The following is a 19,235-nucleotide window of genomic DNA, read 5'->3' as shown; positions in this document are numbered from 1 at the left end:
TACTTTCTGATGGGAGGAACTGGCTGACTGATCGAATGATCAAACACAAAGGTTTTGTTTTGGTTTTGATCAATGGCTGAGTTACTGACTGACTGACTCTCTTACTGGGTAGCTGACTGACTCACTGACTGACTGACTCTCTTGGTAGCTGACTGACTGACTGACTGACTGGCTGACTGACTGACTGACTGATTGACTGACTGACTGACCGACTGGCTCTTATTGGGAAGCTGACTGACTGACTAACTGACTCTTGCTGGCTGACTGATCTGACTGACTTATCGATGGACCTCTCTTCCTGGGTAGCTGACTGACTAACTAACTCTCTTGGTAGCTGACTGACTGACTGACTGACTGACTGACTAACTATTTCTCTTGATAGCTGACTGACTTACTGACTGACTGTCTCTTATTGGGTAGCTGACTGACTGACTGACTGACTGACTGACTCTTGCTGGCTGACTGATCTGACTGACTTATCGATGGACCTGCATATTACACAGCTGTACTGTTTCAAGGCTAGAGTCCATTGTTTCTGTTGTTTGTTCATTGCTCCGCTATTGTTTTTTTTTTGTTTTTTTTCAGCCCATCCTGTGAGAGTTGCGTAGTGCCCCTAATTTCCTGATCTTCGGTCTTTTTTAGACTAATGATTCATTACACATGTCTTAATCATCGTTGCGCTTACCAGGTAATGAGCCATTGACTGGAACTTTTCCGTCTTCGAACTGAACCAAAGCTTCCACATCAGATCCATAGCGGAACTTAACAGAGCAACTGACAGTGGAATTAGTGGGAGCACATGATGGGCAAAACACATCTAGTTCGGTTATATTGGAGACCGCTGTCACCTCGGTGGATGACTCGACCGCTGACCTATGACCAGTTTTCTCGTGTTTCACTGTCGCTCTTCCTAGGATGTTGTATGTTCCGGGTTGTAAAATTAACAGCGTGGCAAATGGTTGAGTCGTGTGATAAATGGAGCCGTCCCCGACCATAACTGTGTAGGACTCAACATCCTGATTAGCTGGTAAACTTGGAGTCAAGGTGATGTTGAAAACAGAGAGAGTTAAGACGGACGCATCAAAAGACAACGAAAGGCTCAGAGGTCGCACTTCAGATGATTTGTAAACGGAAATATGATTGTCATGGCCACCGCATTTTTGGTCCCCAGCGCCAAAGCAAGGTGCAGAACACATGTCTGAATGCCGCTCAGCCGCGGGTGTTGTTGAATTGGAGCAAAGGCATAGATTACCACGCTTGAGTGCTGCATACTTGAAGTACCAATAACCGCAACCATGCATACAGAGACCTGGCGTCATGTCACGTGGTTTGTAACCACCTGGGTTGAAAACAAAGGCTGGGGAGCTGGTGCTATCCTTGTAGCAACCCAAATAATTATAACGAACTGAAATGAAAATATAAGTAAAATACTTATTACTCTTTCATTTCTCTGAGTAATATCGACAACGACCCTGACAATGGAAAAACCTGGTCAGCGTTTGCCGTAAAATCTCACCCAACAACAAACTATACTGCTTTGTTCAAGCGTGACAGAATGGCATAAAAGTGGTTTTCCCAGCAAGCAGCTGGAGCACCTTAGCCCATAAAGACCTGATTTCCCATGATATAGCTCTGGTAATGCTTTCAATGCAGAGTTCTGATTGGTCAAATTATGTTATTTCCGTGTATTCTAATGCATCAAAAGTGATTGCTTGTGTTTAGGTTTATCGACACCGGCACTGATGAAAACACTGCGAAAAATGACGACATTCACTTTGTTTACTTCTCTAAGACAGCAATGCTTGCTCTGTATACTTTTAGACTGAGAAAAAATAGTGGCTGAACTAAAAAGCTCCGTGCTCGTTTCACACCTGCGCAATAACTTCGATCAGTTATTAGAATTTGCAATTTACAATTTAGATTTTCTTGTGTTGTTACTTTTGTAGGAAAGCGAAGTAAATATGACTACTACGTCTCTTACCTTGTTCACAAACGTATTTTTGCGGGGTAGCCGTGCAAGAAACTCTTTTCCAATCTCCACTGCTTTCCAGGACAACGCAAGGGCCATTTCCTGGTGACTGGCTTTTCCATTTCGTGTACGAGACTTTCGTGCCGTCCTTCCAGTAGAATGATCCACTGTCATCTTTTAGTCCAATCCACGCTTCCCCCGCTGCCAGAGTGTTAACAAAAGAATTCTCCTCCTCTGAGGTGATCTTCACCAAGTCCGCCCCTTCATTGACGCATGCGTCGCGGGCTGCATCTGCTGAGAGGCTCGTGGCATTCACCTTGTAGCAGGAGCCGTCGAAATATTCCCACCCTGTGGCACAGGTGTCGGGATCTGTGATCAAGATAGTAAATCTCATGAGTCAGGGATTACAAAATGTCCTCGAGTGCATTGCAGCCCATGACTGTGAACGTATGTCACATTTGAACCTGATTCAGAAGTGAGCATTCAAGCTCAATACAAATCTACCATTAGCTCAGTGGTGTGAGAATCAAACCATTTTGTGGAAGGTCGTGAGTTCGACAATGCACTGGACTAGGAAGGTGGCAATTGGATTAACCTCCAGCAGGGAAACCACAAAAAACATTTGGTCATCAGCCATCGAAGGGCGAAGCTTACAACGAATCGTTAACGGATGATTAGTTTTCTAAACAGTTATTTTATCAATCCTCATCTTAACAGTGTTTCCTTTTTGTTTTATTTTGATTGACAAATGTCGGATTTCTTCGATTAAGCACCAACGCTGCCAATTTACCAAAATGGAAATTTCAAGCTAGTTTAATGATCAAAAATTGGAAGAAAAAAAGACAAAAGTAAAACGAGAGCTCAAGGTGCTTGCAGAACCAATGTATGAGTAACGAGATACTAGTCAAATGTAATCTAAACCCAACGAACATTTTAAACTCACCGTCGCAGACATGAAGCTTTTTCATTCTCTCTTCAGTGATTTCCTCATCCCACACTGCCACATCCCTAATCGCAGCTTCAGCATACTTAGCATTTTCGCTATTAGGTTTGCCGATCGTAACTGAAGTGTGTGACACAGCTGTCGGCGTGACGGTTCTCCCATTTGGATCACGTAACACAATGGCCGTGTCCCCAACAATGACAGTGGTCAAACCGTTTGCTCTGCTCCAACTCAGCGCAAATGTTTGCCATGTATATTTTCTGTAAGAGTGTTTCACCTCCCAAACTTTTCCCTTGTCTTGAAGGGTGAAATGCATGGTATCATCGGCATAGTAGACATTTACTCCTGCAGAGGACAGGAGATATCCGGTGCCACTTCCCGAAACAGTCGCTTTGAAGCTTACAGAAATTCCGTACAGACACTTTGACAAGCGGCTGACACAGTTATCTGGAAAGTCTCCGAGGTTAATCCAGGTGGATGAGCCGTCAAGACCGAGCGCCAGCGGTGTGAAACCGAGTTTAGCAGGCGCTTTTTGAATTGTCCAGTGACCGTGGATCTTTCCAGTTGCAATCCCTTTCTTGTGTAGGTCTTGCACGAACATAGGAGGCTTGTCCAAGGGCCAGTACTGAGCTGCATCCTTATAGCATTGATCTGATCAAAATTAAAGTGGTTTTAAGAATTCAGTTCTGCAATCATGTTCATTATCCCCATCATCATCGTTATCATCGCCATTACACCACAATCACCCTCGTCACCTCCATCATCATAAGATGATTTCAATCCTTCTTTTCTTAAGCAAAAGCTAAATCTCTCAACGAAGTCCTCCGTAACCGCTGTTACTGTATTCTTTTAATATAAGACAAAAGACAGTTATAACCTTATTGAAAATTTACTTCTCTTTGATTTGCGTTTCCAGTCGGTTGCTAGAGGAATTTAACTTCAGCACTGATTGACGACTAAATTCTCCAGCCGCTACCAATCGAACAAGTGAAAAGAATAAAGACAATCATCATAATGGACGGCAAAAACTGTCCTCTGGTGATAAAACTCAGGACGAAAAGTTCGTTGATTGGTGTGATAAATTAATGTTTTGATCTTAGAGAGTAAAAGAATTATGCACAATTTACCTATTCGTCCACAAATGTGGAAAGTGGCCTCTTGGATCGTAGACAAGAAGACGTACTTTACTTTGATGGGGTCAGCATCTCTCCAAAACAGATGAACCTTTTTAAAAAAGAAACGTTACTCGTAAGATAGTCCAGGAAACTTTCAATCCAGGCCTCTATACTTAAGGTTACATAACAACAACTATATTTAAGTGTCTGACCCAGTGACCCGGGAGAGGGAGGTGGTTAATCCTCTGCATTAGCTAAATGGGTATGTGCGTGGTCAAGGGTTTAGTTGTTGAGCCGTTTTGGGCTGAAACTGAAAGGTATAGACTTTAACCATTTTGTTTGGAAAATCGGGAAATGGGTGTGAATCTTACAGGAACGGGTATAGGCTTTGACGTAATATATTAAACACGAGACAGTGTTTCATCACATATCAAACACCAGTTGAAAGCAGAGTATATTCGACGAACTTCGAGGTTTTTAATATTGTGATGAAATACTGTGACGAGTGTTTGATATAACTTCTCAAACAAACTGATTTTGATGGGGAAATTGAGGATGCAAAAACGAGGAGCTTTTCATCAGATATCCAAACACGTCATGATGCATGATTTCCTTTGTCTTTGGCTTTTGAGAAAGATTGTGCTGGCACAATGTTTGGCATAATTTGCCATTACGAGCATATTTTCATGATTTTTCCGAAAAAAAAATCACTGCTAGCATAATGGACATTTTTTATTTGGATGCTAAAACAAGTCATTTATTCTTTATGCCCGCACCTTTTGTGTATGATTCCCAAAAAGCTAACACCGATTTCAAGATTGTCCGTACTAGACCGGAAAGCAGCAAAATCAATTTTTTGCCAACTTTATATTTTATATGTAAATTGGGTAACGACAAGAAGAGACGCAGAGAGTAGGTGTGCGCGTCTCTTTTACAGCCATTCCAAGATGGCGTCCGGCTTGCAATGATGGTAGTTGCAGTTATGTAGAACTGGAGGAGGAAGCGAGAGCTGAAATAACCCGAGATTAGATCTTTGAGATTGACTGGTGGTAAATACGGAAAGAGGAGAAGACATAACCTAAAATAAAGAATGTAAGTTTACATGATCGCAAAGCGCAGTTTCCGAATCAAACCTTGTCATACGAAAGGGCGGGTTGTTTGGCAATGCATGTAAAGAACATTAAAAGCTTCGATGGATTATGGCTCTCACAATTAAAAGTACTACAGCAGCCTAAACGCTTCAACAAGTATACCTTTGCTGTTTTAAAAGACAAGATTCTCAAACTCGCTGTCTGGTTTTCATTACTTGACTTCCATCAAACTTTCAACTACCGTAATAAAGGAGAACATCGCGTGCAGTTACTTTGTATCGATAAACCTCCTTCTTATTAGTATGTGTTCTTTTATCATCTGATAAAACACTCCTCATTGGTATGCGTTGTTTTTCTCGTATGCCAATTTCCAACGTTCTCAAAAGCATAATTGTTATGAACTCTATTGACACACGCTTTTCCAGGAATGTTTGTGAAGCCGTTCAAAAAACTCTCAGCACGTGTTTTATCGGGTCTAATACCACTCGGCTGCGCCTCGTGGTTTTAATCCCGATAAAACACTGCAGCTCGTGTTTTAAACATTACATGATCATTTCCTTTATTCTTATGAGCTGTATGTTCGATCTGTAGTAATATTGTAAGGGGAATCTGGATGATGGTCACTATCTGTCCTTGAGGACCATACAACGCACAAATAAACTGTAGGAATACTTTTTGTTTTAGAGTTGAACATGCCTGACGCCACTTTACTAAACCAAGCTGGTTGCTTGGATTGGCACCGCGGTAAAGGGGTAAATTTTAATCGACAATATTTCAAGTTATGCAGCTTTGGGTCATGACTCTTCATTACCTTTTCACCAGAGCCAAATAATACTCGCTCCTTTTCTACTTCAATCCAAAATGATCGCATCTGGTTCTCTTTTACAGGCGAAGTGAGGTTAGTCGTTATCACGTCTGCACTCGCATTACTTTTAATTCGTCTTAACTTTATCACACTATTCTGCATTGAACCAATGACGATCTCGTAACGCGAGCTTGAGGCACGGGATTCGCTCGTGAGAAGCACGTGAACTTGGTCCCTGGCGTCGACCATGAACGGGAACTTGGTCCTTAGTAAGCGGTAACGCGATGATTCAGAATTGTTCCCCAGGTGAACAGCATCACAAAGTGTCTCTGAAAAACAATTTCAAATCATATTTGATTTCGGTTCTTTCTTTACTGTTGTCAAAAGTACAATAGTACAAATAAACTAAGGTGCCTTAAAAAGATGCACTGATGGTAAATCAGTTTCTAACAATGACTATCCCATCTCTAAGTTATTTTTGGCATTCATTCATTCGTTGTTTCTGTACATATCGCGTGCCTTTGTTTTCAAGATGGTTTCAATCTGTACCCGGTTTTAGCCTTTCAGGCCAAAATGGTTAAAGTCCATAGGCCATTTCAGACCACAATAGCTCAAAACCATACCCTTTGGCGCTGCACATACCTATATAGCTAATATAGGGGAGTACCACGCCGCCATCCCCCCAACTCGGAAAAATGGGCTAGCGTATTTATTCAATTAACCGTCCACCTTCGAATTAGCGACTACCCCGAAAGCTCAAAACGTTAATAAGTGCCCACCTTCGAATAAGCGTCCATCCCACCCCGTCCTAACAAAAAAACATTTCTGTACAAGCCCAGCGTGAAGTAAGAGGAGCGTCGTATTCCAAAATTGGTTTTAGATACGGTAGGCAATGAACGTTTATATTATTTATGTTAGATTTTGCACTTTGCTTTTTCTTGTTGAAGCGAAATAAACTTGTTATCCCTTGTTTCGTTTTTCTCTAAAATGTCTTCGCTTGCTGAAAATGTTCAGCCCACCCTCATGGGCCCAAAATTAAATAAGCGCCCAGGGTGGTTAATCGAATAATTACGGTAATTTTATGCATCGCTCATAAGAACTTACTCTGTGTACACAGTTCATTGTAGATCTCTATTTCCTGGATGCCGACTCCACCGCTAGAACCGTACACTGTCTGGACCGTAAACTTTATCCAGCTTGATTGGCGAGACAGAAATGTGAACTCTTCAAAATTGGAGTTATTTGCTGCCAATGTTATCTGCAAAACAGAACGTAACTGAATTAATGCGAGGACATCGCGGTTATGTACGCAGTTGAAAAGACTTGAACGGAATTATAATACTAGTCAAACGTAGACTTTTCATCGGCGTATAACTTGCTCTTGTACAACTAGCTGACACTTTGCACGTGTATATCATCACAGCAAGTACTGTTTAGTAGCTTTTCATTTGATTGTACGCACTTTGGCAAAATGGAATCAAGTTATTAACCCTTTCCACTCCCATGATCTGAGTGGTAATTCTCCTAACTGACTGCCATACATTTTTCTTTAAAGTTAGTTTACAGAATTTGGCGTTACATCAAACAAAACCACCTCGTTGATGATTTTCTTTAATCTCATCACCTGTCTAGTAGACAATGTATCGATAATGTAAAGAGAAATTACATATTGATCCCTCTTGAGAGTCAAAGAGTTTGGTTGTTCAAATGGAGGATAACTTACAATACTTATCGAACGGATAAGAGGTACTCTAGCTGATGCATTTTATCCAGCGGATAGCGACTTTTCCGCTGGATAAAGTTATCCGCTCTTTGAACAATTGGAGCCAGAACAACTGCTTTTGACCGGAACAAACCCCCGTGGTTGATGCCTTGGGACTTCCCCGCGCATTTTTTACAATTCTTTTGCATTCATATAAGTCTCACAAAACATCTACAGCGTGATAAGTTACATTGTAACAGTACATTTAATTTCCGTATTGCTTTTTTAAAATCAAGAAGGGGGATTTTAAACAGTAGAACAATCCCGATGCAGAAAAATATTTTTTTTTTATTTCTAGAAGATGAGCGGTTAGCGTTTCAGAGGCACTAATAATAATTATCAACTTAATAACAATTATTACTATCAAATATATATTGCGCACTTTCCATACAAGCAAGGAAATTATCAAACGCGCACAACAGTATGCATGACCAGTAGCTCAATTGCCCGTTCATAGAGGGACTGGATCCTAGTTTACACATTGTTCAAATTGCGTCATATGAGGAAATGAGCCCCCATCACCAGAAAGATCACATAAAAATTAGTAGGTTAACCAAGTTTGGTTAAGTTTCATGGCGTAGTAACCAGGCTGTGACCTGTCAAAGGTCGCCCAGACTTCATACAAATGTCTCTAATTCTGAGATGGCGTCCCTCAAATCCATACAAATTCTCTAATTTTTCCGATTTTTGAAAGCGTTCAACATGGTCGCAATCTAACGACAGAACCTCAAACTTGGTAAACCGACTAATTTTAATGTGATCTTCTTTCCATTTTTTCATGAGCTCCGATTCCCCAGTCTCCATTTGAATTCCGGAATGGGCAATAAACGTTGTTTCTCACCTTTTCATGTGAGCAGTCACTAAACTCCATCAAAAGTTCCTGGATCTGCCTTCCTGAAACCACGCTCTGCTGAATGCGCAATTTGTTCACAGTAAATATGGTGTGGAATCCAATTTGTATGTGTCCGCCGATAGCCCCGTTCGATCCTGATTCCCATCCAGCTGAAGAATTTCCATCAACTGCAAATTTGCAGTCCTTTGCACTATTGCTACTGGAAGACTGACTTATGCAGCTACCACCATATTTCTGAGCTGCGACGTTGAATGGGCTGCAAGTTGTGGAAGCTAGAAAAAAAAAAATAATAATAATAATACTTAATATTTGTATGGCGCAAATTAATATGTGCATATGATCAAATGCGCCTAAAAAAAAGATAAAGATAAATGTGTTTCAGTACATGAAAAAGCATTTCCTACGACCTTATCAAAACACAATGTTAGTTTCCTCTACGTAATTCCATACCTTTATTTAGGTATTGGCAATTTGGTAAATAAACAACAGTTTAAGGTAACTCTTGAATAGTGCAGGGGCCCCTTGTACAAACAGCAGCAAAGTGTAGCCGGATCTTTGTGTAGATCAGGATCAGTAATGTTGAATAAAACGTAAAATTAAATGCAAGGCTTATCAGACAGCTAAAATAATGTTATTGCCCAATATTTCGGTCGAACAACACTAACCTTCAGGGGCTGCAAAAAGCTATTCCCCCTGAAAAAGGTTAGCTTTGCCTAACCGAAATATTGGGCAATAAAATTATTTTAGCTGTCCGATCAGCCTTGCATTTGATTTTACGTTTTATACAAGTGTTTCCCTGTTATTTTGAAAATCTCCATTGAACAGAATTTGAAATTAAAAACAGAGAAAATACAAAAACGATTATTTGTTTACAGCAAAGCCAAGTCGGTTCGTCGCTGTCCGTTTTTGTGGTTTTTGTGGGGGGGAGGGGGGGGGCTTCAGGCCCATCGACAATTTAAGGTAGCTCTGAACCCCTGCCTACAAAAAATACAAAAAGTTTCGTCTTATTATGTTGCTCAGATCACAACTTTACAGATATAATGATCCATCAAATCAAAAGTGCTGGAAACCATTGTCAGCCACATACAGCGCTTCATGTATGTGACCATTTCAGAATTTCCTTTCCCTTAAAACTATTTTTTTAAACTTTATTACATGTGACCCTTTCGAAAAATCGGGTTGTTAACAAATCGACGGCATTTTTCTACGGTCTATTTAACAAATAGATTCAATGTTGCCGTGGGTCTGTTCAGTAATGGAACACAGATTACATCAAAACATTTGACGTACGTCTTCTGTAATCTATTACTGAACAGACACACGGCAACATAGAATCTATTTGTGTCATATGATAAAGAGGCAAAAGTTGTTAATGGTGACGTCATCTATGCGTCTGTCCTCCAATTGATCACAAGTAAGAGCCAATCAAAACGCGTGTAGTATTCAGCTTATTATAAACTCTTATAGACCACAAATGACGTCATAAATTGTTTAAAACTCAAGTAAGTGGTTTCACTGCCAAATTTTGAACCTTTTATGGACGGTGCCTACCCATGAATACCGAAGTATTTTGCGCGGTTTATGGCCATGCTGGAAAAGCAGATCTTAGAAACAAAAACTAGGGGTAAGCACGCATGTTTTAGAGATAATTAAGCAACAGTAATTCTAAAAAAGCGCCAAAATACAAAGCAACGTATGGCATTTTTTCCCAGATTGAAGCTTAAATCTCTCTAAAAAAATGCGTTGTTACCCCTTTTTCTTTTCGTATTCCAATAACCCTTGCCAAAATCTGCTTTTCCCGCGTAGTTATTAACCGCGCAAAATATCTCTGTTTTATCAGGCACTGCCAACGGAAACCCTACTTTCTCGGATCATCGCGAGATGCGCAGAACGTATGCGCAGTAACAATAGGAGGCACCGTCCTTATGACGTCATGACGTCAGCGCCCGGGAATTTTGACAGTCATTGTATATATACTTTCCCTTAAAACTTAACATTACCTAATGGCATATAGGAACAGTCGATTGAAATGATGGCTGAGACTTCAGCTGGACCTGAACCGTCAACTTTGAACATGTCTGTTTTCCAGTCCACGCTCTTAGTTCCCTTGTAGCCAATAAGAGCGTAAGCTGTGTTTGCAGAGACACTTGCAAAACTACTACCACCCAGGCCCTGAACCGCGCTTGATGGAAGCGTGTTGCCCCCGGTATTTGCAGTCTCTTGTACTGCAATCAGTACTATCGTGTCCTGGGGAAGGCCGTTAATGAAGGTTCCGAGCCCGTCGCATTCTCCTTGGCTCGAAGCGCAATCAAAGGCAGCTGAAGAGAGAAACCGACCTGAAAAACAGAAAGAAGACAGCCATTAGAACATTGATCAGGGGCACCCAACGGATCGTTTCGGTAAATTATCTGTTCGGAAGGCCCTTAATCCCCTACAATTTTCTAAAAATAATTTTCGCCTCGAACTTTCGTGATATGGGAAATTTAAGGACTGGTGTTTTCGGATTGATAAAAATGTCGTTTCGGGTACCGAAAAAAGGTCAGCTAAGATTTTGTGGAAGGAAATAAGACCTAAGTTTTTTGGGACATGGACAAAAATGCCCTAGTAATTTCGAAAAGACTCAAGCTCCCCTAGAATAACCGAACAGATTAAAATATTATAGCGCAGCTTCAAATGAATCTACAGAGCTTTAGAGGCACTCTAGATAGCCTAAAATAGCGTTCCAAAGGATCTGAGAGAAAACTCCCATTGGGTGCCCCTGATTGATAGGAGGTGGTCCTCTCGATAACTACTGCAGTGGACTCCATGGATTTTCCCTCCCTAGCCTACATCATAATAATGGAGAATAGCCTCCTGTGGTTGTATTTATTATACTGCAGAACATGATGTAAATTAGCTTTTGGGTCTATAAACGTCATCCTACGGTGTGTATGTAAAGCTTCAGAGCAGTTCATCTTTTCGGTGGTTATATTCAGTATGCGAAAGTGTGATCATTGAAATGGTACTATCCTCCGTACTGTACCAGTTTATTATGCTGTACAAGGTGGTTCTAACTTTTGAGTTTGCGGATGAAATCCTAAAGTGTAACTGCATTCAAATGAAAGCTACAGAGCAGTACTTTCCTGTGATGCTGTTTACAGTCAACTCCCTTTATTGCGGACACCCTTGGGACCGCGAGTTAGTGTCCTTAATAGCGAGAGTCCGTAATAGCGGAAATTTATTTCAGTCAAACGTCTGTACTTTATTTTTGCCGGGGATTTAGCTGCTGTACGTATTACCGTAATAGCCAGGTGTCCGCAAAGCGAGAGTTGACTGTATTATGCTGTACAAGGTGGTTCTACCTTTTGAGTCTGTGGAAGGAATCCTAAGGTGTGACCATTCAAATGAAAGCTACAGAGCAGTACTTTCCTGTGGTGCTGTTTATTATGCTATACGAGGTGGTTCTACATTTTGAGTCTGTGAATGAAATTCTAAAGTGTGACCATTCAAATGAAAACTATTGAACAGTTCCTGTAGTGCTTTATTACGTCCTACAAGATGGCTGTAACGTTTGAGTCCGTGGATGAAGCCCTAACGTCCGTCTCTTCAAATAAAGGCTCTTGAGCGATACTTTCCAGAGAGCGTTTTATCAGAGTTTTGATGCCGCTCAACGCGAAAACTACCGATATTTATTTTACGATGCTTTCGGCATCACGGTATCTTCAAAAATGAGTTTGCAAGATATTGCTTGGTAGAAACTGTCGTTTTCTTACCTGAGAGGGCATCAAAAACAGCCACGTTGAATCCCTTTGTCTGTGGAGCGTAGTTTTTTCCATTGACCACAATGTAAGATAAGCCATTCCCAGTTCTACCAGGATCGTTCTTCCCTTCAGATTTCACAGTGACATTTAAAGCCTTTATTACTCCTAAAGGAACAGAAGGTAACAGCGTTGTCCTGATTATGACCCATTATAAATTCATGTGGAATATAAAGCATTCAATGTATTTAGCTGTAAAAGTTCTTCCCCAATTAACACTTCAATTAACAGACCCATATGAGAGCACTAAAATTTCGAAACACGTACTTAGCTTGTTTAGCGCAGATAGCCCTTGATAGTGGCAGCTTGTTTGGAACAATCCAGGGATAGAACAAAAACCTTTTTGCGCGTGGTTTATGACTGTGTGGAAAAACAACATCTTAGCAAGGGCTATTGAAATCCAAAAACAAAATAAGGGTAACAACGCCGATGATTTTTCAGTGAAAATTAAGCTTCAATTGTGCATTTTAAAACATATTTTAATTATTGTACTTAATTATCTCTGAAAAAAGCGTGGTTCCTCCAATTTCTTTTTGGATTTCAATAGCCCTTGCTAAGATCTTCTCCTTCCGCATAGTCTTAAACTGCGCGCAAAAATACTTTTGTTCCCTGGTTTATTCCAAACAAGGCAGCACTACTGAAGGGCCGAACCAAACAATCGTTTTGGAATTTTTAGTGCCCCGAGCAAAAATACAAAGTTTCTCCGCATAGTCATAAACTGCAGCTGTCCAAAGTTACCTCTACATTAGGAGGTACCGTTCTTACGTAATTTGATCTAAATTTGTTCATGTTGTCCTTCAGCAGCATGGCTAAAAATATATAAAACTTTTCAATTGAGGCCTTAAACTGCTGTTTAAAAGTAAAAACTAAAATCCAAGCTTTCGCCGATCAACGGCATCATCAGGGATGAGAAATATATATAGCGCGCGCGGAATATTTTCTTATCCCTGATGATGCGGTTGATCGGCCAAAGCTTGGATTTTAGTTTTTACTTTTAAACAGCAGTTTAATGCCTCAATTGAACAGTTTTATATATTTTTGATCTAAATTTGTTTCGGGAATTCCCAAAAGTGGCACCTGATTCTGTTCCACCTTCCCCTTCCCCTTGACAATGACGCATCAAAACGCCCACGGTGAAAGATTTTGATGGCAGAATTTTTTTTTTTTTTTCAAATTTCTAAGAGCTATCGTTTCCAGTTGAAAACAACAAAAACTGAGAAATTAATCCAAGTTCGGAAAATTAAAATGATCTAAATTGGCAACCAGCTACACGCAAGGAAAGATAAAAATGTCTTAAACTTTGTTTTGTTACTAACATTTCAGTTGACATGGTAACATATTAGACATTTTAAGTCATAGCCAGCTCGGCGTTGGCTATCTATCTTCTCATATCCAACGCGCGCTCGTGGAATAATTCTTAATTATCCTTTAGAGGATGATTGAAGCGCTGCCGCCTTCTGTTTACGTCTCAAGTCTATCTATCAATGACTAATTTAGTGTCTATACAAGAAAGGATAACAGGCTGAGTCTCTCAAAGAGGAACCAAATTTCAAATTTTAAAGAATTGTGAGAGTGGTTTGCCTGAATTTGCTTTGAGTGACCAAGCTGCTCAAATTGAACGGGAACTGACTTTCGTGTATTTTGCAAGCGACTTAACTGAGCTGGATCGATTGAGGGAAACGAAACTTCCCTGAACGCATTTAAATGCAAATACAAAAAGAGTGGTCAAAAGAGCGCAACTCGACACAAGTTTTTAACTAGAGTTTTACGACTCCGTTTGCGGAGAACTTAAGCTTTTATGATTTCAGTGGAATGAGAACACCGACAGTAACTAAATTCCCGCACGAAATTGTTTCTGTCTTCAACTTAAATTTATTAATTAAACCTACTCAGCCTTTTTGGATAAACAAGTGTTTGTTTCGGAAAGAATAGAATCCAACAGGAACACGATCATTTTTGACATATTTTCCATTAACAAAGCAATAAGGACGTCCCATTAACACGTTTATTTATTTTGCCGTTTAAATAACGAGATCAGCACAGAAAATCCATTAGAATTATCACCTAGATTATTTCAGCAAATGATTGTGGCTCTGAAAATCTTTCTGTACGAGTTCAGTGCAAGCGTAGTTTTTACTTAAGCCAGTAATCATTAAGTGTTAATTCTAAAGAGATGGGAAATTAATATTTAATGCGAAAACAAAATTAATTCCCTTGTAGGCGCAGAATGTGAACTGTATTTGGACTTATAAGTGAAAAGTGGAAACTTGGAAATTTCGAAAAAACTTTCTGACATTAAGGCGCTGTTACACTAGGAAATTTTTCCTGCAACTTGTCTCCGGCGCATTTTTGTTGTGACAGAAGCCGCTCGAATCGTTGCCAAGTGTAAGGTGCCTTCAAATTTAAATGACTTGCATTTTTTTTGTTGCTGCAATCGTTGCGAAAAAGAAAAGTCGGTTCTACTTCGTGCAACGGTGACTGCAACAAAAACGTTGGGAAGCATGGTCATTGCTTGGTATCTTACACTACGCAACGATTCGTGTAACTTGTGTTGGAAAGGCGCAACAAAATTGCGGGACAAGTTGCAAGACAAATTGCCTAGTGTAACTGACAACGCCTTTATACAACAATCATATATCTTTAATGACAATTAGTGGCTCCGTAATAGCTTCGCAAAGTTCGTCTGTACTATATATAAGACTTCGTTAACGTAATCGTTTCTATTGTTACGTAGGTTTTAATTCCAGTTGTTATTTCGTATTGTTTCGCAAAAAATTACTCAGCGATATTCGTTAATCCACAAAAAGGATCCTCCCTTGTTATAAAATAATACAGAATTTCTCTGCAGAAAAGTAAAAGATGTAAGGAAAGTAGAAGATGTAAGGCATATAACACATCAGCTTCCAAAAGTTTAAGCCATCTCAAACGACATCAAACCGTTGAATATGGAATTCATCAACTGATATAACATGTTGCGATTTCGGTTTGCCGTTGTAATCAGTCTACGATGAAAAAATATTCTTCTTAGTTTTGCTAAATTTTTATTAAATTTACGACGGATAGAAGAATTATCCTTATTGTCTCTGTTACTGCCTGAAGGGATGCCTTCAAATAATTAGAAAAACTTGTGAAGTTTCGGTATTATGTTTTGCATAAAAATAATTGTTGTGTGTTCCGGGAGTTAATTGAAAATATCCGCAACAATTTTCAGGGGGGAACGTTGAGTTCCAACCGAAAATGATGATCAGCGAATTTCGGTGATATTTTGAAAAACGATGCTACTTATATATGGGAGCATCGCAGTTTGCAGGTTTCGCATCCTGTCTGCTAACAAAACTGCATAACGAATTACGAGAGTCACTAGCTGTACAGATCTTTTAAACCTCTCTTCACAATGTAACATTAAAATTAACAAAGCTTTGCTGATCGTCTGCTGGTTGCATAGTCAATAGCTTTTCTCTTCGAGCGTCGGAATTTTTAAAATTAGAAAAACTGCGAGTATAATAACTGTTGATTAACTAGAAATTTTAACCCTGAAAACACACCCCGTGATAACTGAGATCTCCATGTTTTTTTCAAATCAAATGACACTTACCAAGCGCTTAGTCGTTCTATGTAGGCATACATGTTTTAAATTGTCCAAAAAATTAAGTAGCAAACCTGTTGTACCAGAATGCTTTATCAAAACTGAACAACTAGAGGATGGGAAATTTGATATAGGCTATCAATTTTCTTTTTCTTGTTTTAAAATTCTGTTCGGAGTACAGTTACCCGAAGCAAATTATTGAAATGGTGTTGCACTGAAACAGAGGTACCCATTTTGGTGGATAGCTTTAAAATTGCCTCAGAATATTCGGATTTAAGCGTAAAAAGGTTCCACTGTTTTCTTCGGCAAAATGTTAGCTCAAAATTTCGAAACACTGGAAAACTAATGTCTTTCGTTTTGGGGGCAAATGTCGTTAAAAATGCAAATTGAAGAAAGCTTAAGGTCAGCTAGCATTTTCGTAAAAAAAACTAAACAGTTGGTAAATTCGGGCTCCCAAAATTTTCTGCAAGTTGAATTCTCAGCTAAAGCATTCGAACACATCCGTCTGTATTAGCTTAAATAAATATGTCTTTACTGAGGGCACAAAACGATTAGGGAACAATGTTGTTCCCGTATTTCTCAGCTTTGTGATTGCCAACAAGTCACTGCCAACGAATTTATAAAACCAAATTTGTTTCGTGTTTTCTTAAGATTTTAAAGAGTGTTCTCACAATCCAGGTTTCGTTGTATATTTTTCTAATTTTTGGGCGGCGACAAAATTGTTTCGTTCATTGTTTAATTGATAACTCCGAAAAAATTTCAAAAGCTTGCCTTTCGTGGCCTCACAAAACCGAATCCAGCGCAGGTGATTTGACAAACAATTTTTATTAGACCTTTGGATCTTCGTCAAAACATATTATAGTTGACAGAAATAAATTAGGTGGCTTTGAGAATCTCAACGAGTTGGCAGGTTATCAAACAACTACGTCATTAACAAAAAGTTTGCTCGAATCGGTTTTCTTATGAATACAGCCACACGTTGCAGCACTCTAGGGTACGTGCTTATTGTAAGTTCCTTCTTTCAGTTTTGCTTATTCAGGGGGAAACGAACAATATTAAAGCTGATTTTGGACGAAGTCTAGCATAGAAATTTGAAATTTAAGCGAAGTGTTGACATACAAAAGTCGAATTCGTGTGCATGGTCGTTTTTAATTTGCATTAATATGTCATATGAACTATCAGCCAGGTGGCATACGGAGATCGTTATAACCGTTAGTATCACAAAGCCGTCATTTCAATAAATCCCAATAACTCAAAAAAGAATTCACCTTATTCATGTTGAAGCCAAAACTAAAATCTACAGGTCTTTTTTTAAACAAAAATCCCCAACAAATACTGGAAAGTTGTTTGACAGAAGTTTGCTGCATAAATAATATAAAACATATCGCTTTCAATGTTTTGACATTCATTTCCAGATACAACTTCCGCAAATGTTTCACTCATGGAGCAGGGGAAGAGAAGATTACTTAGCAAAAACATTTTCATTTGAAATGTTCTGCAAAATCATCAGATTTAAAACAGTGGATTGTTCGCCGGAGGGAACAACACAGTTAGGCTATCGGTTGGATAAGTTTGCTATCTTGAATACTGAAGTATCAAGATTGAGAACAAATACTTAGTGATACAGGTAGATATGTTTATCGGCATATTATCAGAAAACTGTTAAGTTACATTATCAAACTCCCTAGTTAAAGTTATATATGTGTGTTACGGTATCACTGTCTACTTACAGAAACATTTCTATATTATAACTCGAGGGTAATAAATACGACCACCCCGCAAGCTGCCCTGAATATCTTCACGAGTTCAGTTGATCTAGTTTAGCAGAGAAACCATGAAACTCACTGTAATAACATCTTTGAATAGGTAAAATTTCATAGTTTAAAAGGTATTAGTTTTTTTCTTTTTTGTACTCGGTGTAGTCGAAGAAACAGCTCACTGAAGTATCATGATAACACCCGCATCTCAAGACCATATTGATATGTGGGATTCAGTTTCATTTACGCGAAAAATGGTTTCGTCCCAGCACAAGTTCGCCGACTTAAATTGTTTGAAAAAAGCCCACAGGCCACATCCAAAAAAACTAATATTTATTTTTTGTTTTTATTCCAGCGCATATTGCTTTTTATTCAAGTAACACGCAAGTTTTTGCAGACACGAGTTGCATTCGTCACGAAGTTAACGAAATAACCTTAGAGTAGAGGCGCCTGAAATCTTGTATAGCGAGTCTGCGCAAAAAATGCTGGAATATTCGCTATGATAGCGGAATTGATCAGTGGCTTTGTCACTACAGAGAGCAGATTAAGAAACTTTTGTACAATTGCTACCCTTCGGTGATCGATCTTCATAGTTTGAAAAAATACGGCTCAAATTGTCGGGTATTTTATTCACCTTGTCCGGTTTTGCATAATTTTTGAAAAAATGCGAAATAAATCTTGAGATATAAAGCTATGCGAATTCATTTATGCCTTAGAGTGGAATTAGTCTTTACTAAATTGCTTGGGTATTAAATAAAACCTAATTTTTTTCAATCGATTGAAGTGTCGCTGTGCTGCGGTATTATTGTTTGGCTTTAGTTTTTCCATGAAACAATCCTGATGAGAATCTCTACGTAAACATCTCCTTTTTTTGGTGTATCGTCTATCGTGAATCAATACCAAAAAAATGCCTTATCACCATTCGTTCCAAAATAAAGAACTCCAAACTTTTCATCAGAAAAGTCTCATCTAATTGCTACCTTTCTTAATCCTTTAATGCTGCATTGTTCAAGTATTAAACCTGGTGATATGCGCGAGAAAAGTTATCTAAAGATCAGTTAAAATGACATTTCAGACACTACTTTGTTGTCGAAGTATAAAACTGCGACTAGCTCTCGCGAACAACCTGGCGACCCTCGCAACGCGCTTGCATTAACTTGTATTGTATGGCGCTTGTTATGGCGGTTTCGTGCAGTTGTTATCGCAAAATGTGTATAACGGTGAAACTCACCTGAATAATCCGGCGACGAAGCATCACAATTCGCGAATGAGAAAGTGATGAACTGCAAACAAAACACTTCACAAATTAGAACCCTCATTTTCTCGACTGGTTAAAACAGAATTGACTTAAACATGGACAGAGTCACTGATGCAATAACTAGCAAACTCACGTTGGTAAAACTTGCCGCAAAAAGCAAAATTACAAAGTAACTTCCCACAGATGCGAAGTACATTTTTGTTCACACGGTCATATTTTTGCTGTAGAGCTTGTTCGTTAAAATAATCCTTATTCTTTTACGTCAATAAAAACGTGAGGAAGGCTAGCTTCGATTAAGT

The 19,235-nt window shown here is 39.2% G+C and overlaps 1 protein-coding gene across 1 annotated transcript in view; it reads right to left on the bottom strand.

The window, feature by feature from the left end:
- Nucleotides 1-19,235, bottom strand: part of LOC146458324 (polycystin-1-like) — a 46,661-nt gene extending 27,426 nt beyond the window's left edge. Inside the window, exons 1-11 of the mRNA XM_085090581.1 lie at nucleotides 19,070-19,235; nucleotides 18,910-18,961; nucleotides 12,291-12,443; nucleotides 10,539-10,874; nucleotides 8,527-8,810; nucleotides 7,028-7,181; nucleotides 5,930-6,252; nucleotides 4,040-4,136; nucleotides 2,913-3,563; nucleotides 1,982-2,338; nucleotides 686-1,405 (exon numbers count right to left, since the gene is read on the bottom strand). Of these exons, the coding sequence (XP_084946707.1) occupies nucleotides 686-1,405; nucleotides 1,982-2,338; nucleotides 2,913-3,563; nucleotides 4,040-4,136; nucleotides 5,930-6,252; nucleotides 7,028-7,181; nucleotides 8,527-8,810; nucleotides 10,539-10,874; nucleotides 12,291-12,443; nucleotides 18,910-18,961; nucleotides 19,070-19,132 (3,190 nt within the window). The 5' untranslated portion in view covers nucleotides 19,133-19,235. The remainder of the gene's footprint in view (nucleotides 1-685; nucleotides 1,406-1,981; nucleotides 2,339-2,912; nucleotides 3,564-4,039; nucleotides 4,137-5,929; nucleotides 6,253-7,027; nucleotides 7,182-8,526; nucleotides 8,811-10,538; nucleotides 10,875-12,290; nucleotides 12,444-18,909; nucleotides 18,962-19,069) is intronic.

Source organism: Pavona decussata, unplaced genomic scaffold (genome assembly GCF_977016875.1).
Source record: "Pavona decussata unplaced genomic scaffold, jaPavDecu1.1 SCAFFOLD_233, whole genome shotgun sequence".
In the NCBI taxonomy this organism is placed as follows: domain Eukaryota; kingdom Metazoa; phylum Cnidaria; class Anthozoa; order Scleractinia; family Agariciidae; genus Pavona; species Pavona decussata.
This window is presented reverse-complemented; position numbering and strand designations above follow the sequence as displayed.